A 6,736-nucleotide genomic window follows, 5' to 3' on the forward strand; every position below is an offset into this window, starting at 1 on the left:
AAAGAGGGAAAAGGACACAGAGCAAGCTGAAGGATCTCCCAATGGCAAGAGCTAGAACATATTTAGCAAAAAACACAGTAACGGATTATAGCCCAACGAATGACATAAATCTTCACCTGTCTATACAGATAAAAACAAATGGTTGAATAAATAAATTGGGAGAAGGGACAAATCCTCCTTACAGAAGTCCAATTAATAACAGTAGAAGACATTAATGTACTTCAGCCAAATATCACCAGCAACACACTTGTAGTCGAACAATTTGGACTTTAATAGTCGTTGCAATGAGGCAGAGTGCACACCATATGGGAACCATAAACTGTTTTAGTAAAAGGGTATTAGGAAGGAATTACTGGATTTGAGCTTTGGTTAGTTCATTTTGCAGAGGTTCAAAGGCAGCTGAATTTAGTCTGGATTGGGTGTTGTTTAAAAAAAAAAGGCAGCAGTCACTCATATCAGCTGAGAGAGGGATATTTCTAATTTTGAGAGTAGCAGAACAGCCTTGTTTTTGTCCCTACTTATGCAAAATTATAAACTGGTCTTGCTTGTCTTACATCATCATAGTCACAAAACGACCTTGTCCACTTGGTGTTCAGTGAGATTGTTTATGTCCAACAGGCAAACAGCTCTGTTTAGCTCTGAGCACCAAGACAGCTTTAATGGACAGCCAGGCTCTAAGTGTCAGGCCAGTTCCCTAATGTCAGAGGCTGCTTTATAGTTTCTCAAAGGAAGACAGAAATTGAAAACCACCATTAGAACACCAGAGTAATCACTGATGCAGGCAAGATCCATGGATGAATGCTAAATTGGTGGATGATACTATAAGGAGACACAGAATGTTTTACAGCCTCAAAATATTCTTCTGCAAATATTTATTAGTAACTGTAGTGGTGCCGCATCTACACTGGTAGCACCGGACTTGGAAGAGGTGGAGCACGGAGCGTGTCTGTGGCCCCTCTCAGGACACGAAGGCTGTGTTCCCAAGCCTGGCGCAGTGTCCTAGGCATGGGATAGGAGTGAAGGGCAAGGGTTTCCAAGGAAAGGAGCTGAAAGGCCTTATATTTTTTACATGTTTGTATTCCTTAAGAATTTAAGAAATTTAGAATTTAAATTTTAAAACTTCAAAATTGGGACTTCCCTGGTGGTCCAGTGGTTAAGACTCCATGCTCCCAATGCAGGGGGTCTGGGTTTGATTCCTGGTTAGGGAAGTAGATCCCACATGCCGCAACAAAGATCCCACGTGCCACAAATAATACCTGGCACAGCCAAATAAAAAATAAATAAATAACTAATTTTTAAAAAACCAACAACTTTAAAATTGTCTTTTAAGTGCTTATAGCTTGAATCCCTATGAAAGTTATTTATTGTAATATGAATGCCATGGATATGGACTTACTTTGTTCTGGCACCTACCTCATTGTTCTAACGAGGTTACTGAATGTCCTTTTTCCACTATTGAAACCAGCTCTGATACACAATATGTTCTCACTTTCTTTTCTTCCTGGACCTGAACTTTTATTGCACAAGGATCAGTTGTTGAATATTTTAGCAGTAGCATACATGTTAATATGGAAACATTGTTATGCATTTTCAATTCTTTTCTAATCATTACTAAATATTTTTATTGTGATGAAAGTCACAATTTTTCCTTTAGGTTTAACAAACAAAAAATACAAATGTCACATAGAAAAACACACACAAAAAACTTCTTTAGCATTCTGATTGGAACTTTTATTATTTTCATCTAGGGAAATACTACTTATTAAAGCTTCTGAAGTGTCAACAGATTAAAGTTTTATAACTTGATTCACAAAATTGCACTTACTGATAACATTAATCCTTTTTTCTTGCTAATCAAAACTTAACCACATTTTATCATTGCCATATAAAATAATCAGTGTTACAAAATATCAACCAAGAAAAGTGTGCGTGTGTGTATTTATATACAAGTATAAGCAGAGGTTTCTAATTTGGTTCTAATTTCAGAAGTGTGCACACAAATTTTAAGCAAGTTCATCCCTAGGAGATGCATAATTTGCATGATAATCATTTCCTTATTTGAGTTATGTGTACTTTCAGGTATTGCTTTTTCTTTTTTCCTCAGAAATAAACTCTGAGGATTACAGATCCTATTCTTTTATGTTAATCATAGGCTCCGTTTTCCAGCATTTGTTACATTTTCAGTTTTATTTACAAAATCTGTTTATATATGATAAAGTTAATTGTCTATCAGGACCCACAAAATGGGGGCCCACATTGCAAATCTAAACCTAAGTTGGCCTGCACTTATGGGACACATATCACAGTCGAGGAAACTTAACATGCACCAATCACAATCCTCCAACTCAGCTTTGACTAGCTTACTTTAACCTAGAAAATAGGACCTGCCTTATACGAAAATCTCCGACCTCCTAGACAGTGATGTCCTGTTTCTATGCTGCCTCTTGCCCAAAACCCCTCAGAATAGTGTTCCACTGCTTGTATCCAGAGGTAGACATTCTCAACATTTTACTATATTTGCCTTTTCTAGTTATTTTTTATTACAAATATATAATACAATGCTAAGTACTTTAACATGCATTTCTAAAAAAAAAAGTAAACTTACATAATCCCAATATTATAACAATTAACAAAGGTAATGATAACTTCCCTTAATGTTTCCAATATCCTGTCCATATACAAATTTCCACAGTTGTTCCCAAACGGCCTGTTTTCTTCAAAGAGGATCACTGATCGAGGACCACACACTGGATTTGCTGTACTATCAGAGTTTAACCCATAACCTCTGGGGCTTTGGTAGAATTTGAGCGCCATTCATCAGTACAGACTGTTAACAATATCTTATTGCTCCCTAACTCCCACCCCCTCTACACACACACCCACACCCACCCCCAAAATTTGCGAGTGATTGCAGTGCTTATGGGAAACGTAGTCTTGAACGTTGCCGGTTATCGCGCAGCATTCTGGGAACGGATGTCCTGGGCAGTAGAAAAGGCAACCCAACTTTTCTACTTCCGCCCTTTCCCGACTGGCGGGCGCGGAGGCTTTGCGCGTGAGGTGAGGACGTTTTAGGTCTGGACATCCAGCTTGGAAGGGTAGGCTTGTGCCCAGGGTCCAGGAACAGCAAGTCCCGGAAACCCCTTGTGCCCCAACGTGGGACTCCCACCGCCTGTCTCCGAGCCCGGCCGGTGGGTAAACCTGGGAAAGGTGAATGGGGGCGGGCTCCGGGGCCGTAGGTGGGGCTGAGTGCTGGTCAGAAATGCTCGGTGCGGCACGGGTGTGGGAGCTGACCGCAGCCGGACCCGGAGAAGTCCCTTGCCAGCAGTGGAAGGGCAATGCACGTTTATAATATTGACCGTGAACCTGCCACGAAGCGCGCACGGGCGGTGGGTCTGCGTTGAGCTCCCGAGCTTAGGAGCCAAACAGATCGAGTAAATTCCTTCTCTGTTACTTGGGCGTAAGTCAGGTTTCTCACCTAAAAATAAGATTATTAATAACTGTTTCGTGGCGTTGTTCAGAGAGATAAATCTTCACCGGTAAAGCATTCAGCCAAGTGCTAGGCTATTAATAAGCACTAATAAGTAGTAGTTAATAAGCCAACATATAATGTTGGCTCGCATCATAGTTAGGAGACACTTTGTTCTTTTCATTTAGTATTTAATCCTCACAGCCACCCTATTTATAGGTATAACTCTATCATTAAAAAAGAAGAAGAAAGTGGTCTCAGAGAACTGGAATAACAGACCCAAGGTCACAAAGGTGAGGAAGCTAGGATGTAAAAAAAGGTATACTTTCCTCCCAAATTCAAGCTGTTCCTAATATCCTGCCTACCCAAAACCCAGTGTTGCAGCTATCACAGCACTAGCAGAGTGACTTGTCCCCAAATCCCCAGGACTGTGATTGTAAAGTCAGTGTGAACTGAATCTCACTCTGTGACAGGTGTGTTTACTCTGGGATTTGTGGAATGTTTCCAGAGCCTCTGGGTTAAGACTAAGGCTCCTGGAAACTTCTGCACTGTCCAGGCTGTCTCTGTCTTCAGAAAGCACAGTCTGATGTTCTAATGCGGTGCTGTCCAATAGAAAGAGAAGGTGTGCCACGTATGTAATTTTAAATGTTCTAATAGCCACGCTAGAAACTAAAAAGAAACAAGTGAAATTAATTGTAAGAACACATTGTGTCTGTCTCAATATATCAAAAATGTTACTTCAACATGTGGCAGGAGCCACATTTCAAGTGCTCGATAGTGGGATGTGGCTAGTGGCTACCATAATGGATAAAACAGTTCTAATGAATTCCAGGAGAATCAAGTTTAAGGCCCTGCACCAGTGGTTCCCAACCAGGGTGATTTTGCTCCCCAGAGGACCTTTGGAAATGTCCAGAGACACTTTTGATTGTCACAACTGGGAGAAGTGCTACTGGCACCTGGTGGGTAGAAGCCAGAAATGCTGCTTGACATCCTACAATGCACAGGACAGCACCCCTCACCCCCATGACAAAGAGTTATCCAGCCCACAATATCATTAGTGCTGAAGTTGAGAAACACTGCTCTATATGAAAGTTTCAACTAAAATGCATTTGTTTCCTAGGCGTAAGTCTCAGCATCTCTGGAACAAAGCAGTTCTTTTGTGGCAGAAAGGCGGGGACAGGAGTCCCATCTCAGAGGGACCACCCTCATCAGAGCTTCAGAACAGATGCCAAAAAACCCAGAACGGAGCAGGTTGTGATTCGCTCCAAGGTGATTAAGAACTAGGTCTTAATCACCTTGTGCAGAGAGAGCCAGACTTGGTGATGTCACCACATCCAGAAACCATCACAGACTGTGTGACCATGGAAACTGTGGATCAGCTTGCAGAAGGTGGTGAGCAGGGGTGGATAGGGATGGGTGACTGATAGACTGCACAGGTAAAGCCACAGCCAGAGTCAAGGAAATTCTGTCTTCAGTCCTTAAATAACCCCCCACTTTCTTCATTCTTCTCTCATTCTTTCCAGATTCTGAGCCACTCTCACGCCATGTTCATCACACATGGCGTCTAGAGGTAGACTGTGGCTTCCTTTATCCTGAACATATAGAATCACAAAATGATAATATAGGAAAAGATTTCTACTTCTGACTCTTAAAACCTTAAAACAAAATACTGAGCTTGAGATGTATTTCCCCTGGTCACCCAGGACAGAGCTAGGAGCAAAGCTCAGTGCTGTTCAAAGCACAGCACTGTTCATTCTGTCACAGGTAAGTCACATGTCTTATCAAAAGTCTTTTTGAGAAATTGCAACAAATTAGAACAAAAAGATTTAAAAATATTTTGTCATTATCTTTTTGTTCAGAGTTTTCTGTTGATTTTCTAACTCAAGGTGTAAAAAGATATTAATATTAATCCTCTGTTTTAGTTTTTTGTGAATTAGTCAGAGAGGACATACGTTTTTTTAAATCAATAGGAAAATAATTTACAGTCACCCAGTGAAAAACAGTAGGGTTATATCCACATGATCATATCAGAAATGTACATATTCAGGGAGTGCTGTCTCTATGTGGTGCTTCCTGCTCCTCAAGGATCAACAGAACATTTTTCCATAGAGAGACTTTTTTCCCAACTGGTGTGATGAGATTAGGCAAGTGAATACAGAAGCTCACCAGACCTTTCCTGACTCCATCCCTCTTTTCTTTACCCCCAGCTTATTCTTCACAGTTCTCTGCATTCTCCCAGGAGCAGCAGAAAATGAACATATCTCAGGTGAGTTGTTCATTAACACCTTTTTTTATAATGGATTGTATAGATGGTTAATTAACATGGCAAAGTAGATATAGAAACAGATCAGAATTATTCAAGGAAGATAATAGAAAAGCAGATGAATAGCACAGCAGAGTTGTCATGTGGATAGATAAAGGTCCTCTGATATTACAGATTTTCCAAAGTGCAGCTTCATATTTCTTCTGACCTTTCTGATAGCCATGGCAGAGAGTTAGACAGACAATATTTGTTTAAAGAATTGCGTTGATGAGAAGCTTAAACCAGACATTCCTCATGGAATTTAAAGTCATCAAAGTCAGGAGAAATGTCTTTGTTGGTCTTCATCTAGGTGATAGTGCAGATCTTTCCAATGACAACCCTGAAAAGAATTCCACTGAAAGTAAAGGGCATATTGCCAAAGCAGGGCTTTTGTTAACACAGGTGTTCGGATAAGTAAAACAGAAGTTGAGTTATCCTGTTGGATCCAGGGATAATTCTTAGACTAACTAGAGGTCAGTATGAATGGCTGTATGTTCATGTCCTTAAAAATAGCTCTCCATAAATATTCCTCTCAAGTACCTGTCATAAACAAGTTGTTTAGCAGACAGTTTAAAGTCCTGTTCTTTGGCAAATGTTACCACACTTTCCATTCATACTTCAGTCCACTGCATGAAGCCTTGGTGTCTCTCTTCATATGCCTGTGACCTGCACTCACCAGTGACCTAATTACAGTCAAATCTAATGGGTCTTGTGTAGTCCTTACCTCACTAGACCTGTCTCAGTGCCTGACTCCCCCCTCTCTGTGTCTCTGGAAGGTCTCCTGCATTAGTGTGTGTGACACCCTCCTCTGCCACTGTCCTGCCTCTTGTTTCTTTCATGGAGTCATCTTCCTTCTCCTGCCCTTTCACATGTCTCCTCCACAAGTTTCTATTCCTTCTCACTATTTTTCTAACTATTCTTCTTGACTCATTTCATCCCATTTCTGGTTTTAACAATGATGTATTTGC

General features: G+C 40.7%; 1 protein-coding gene across 10 annotated transcripts in view; it reads left to right on the forward strand.

Moving 5' to 3' along the window:
- The first annotated feature begins 3,020 nt into the window (after window positions 1-3,020).
- Window positions 3,021-6,736, forward strand: part of ZNF510 (zinc finger protein 510) — a 23,237-nt gene continuing 19,521 nt past the window's right edge. For 2 of the 10 annotated variants that reach the window (XM_057548042.1, XM_028165147.2), the window contains exons 1-3: window positions 3,028-3,188; window positions 4,587-4,858; window positions 5,674-5,732. In XM_057548042.1, the coding sequence (XP_057404025.1) occupies window positions 4,789-4,858; window positions 5,674-5,732 (129 nt within the window). In that variant the 5' untranslated portion in view covers window positions 3,028-3,188; window positions 4,587-4,788. Of the gene's footprint in view, window positions 3,189-3,685; window positions 3,760-4,586; window positions 4,859-5,673; window positions 5,733-6,170; window positions 6,242-6,736 lie in introns of those variants that run through there. The other 8 variants (XM_057548044.1, XM_057548043.1, XM_057548038.1 and 5 more) reach the window with 7 other exon arrangements.

The sequence above is a fragment of the Balaenoptera acutorostrata genome, chromosome 6 (assembly GCF_949987535.1).
Source record: "Balaenoptera acutorostrata chromosome 6, mBalAcu1.1, whole genome shotgun sequence".
Taxonomy (NCBI): Eukaryota; Metazoa; Chordata; class Mammalia; order Artiodactyla; family Balaenopteridae; genus Balaenoptera; species Balaenoptera acutorostrata.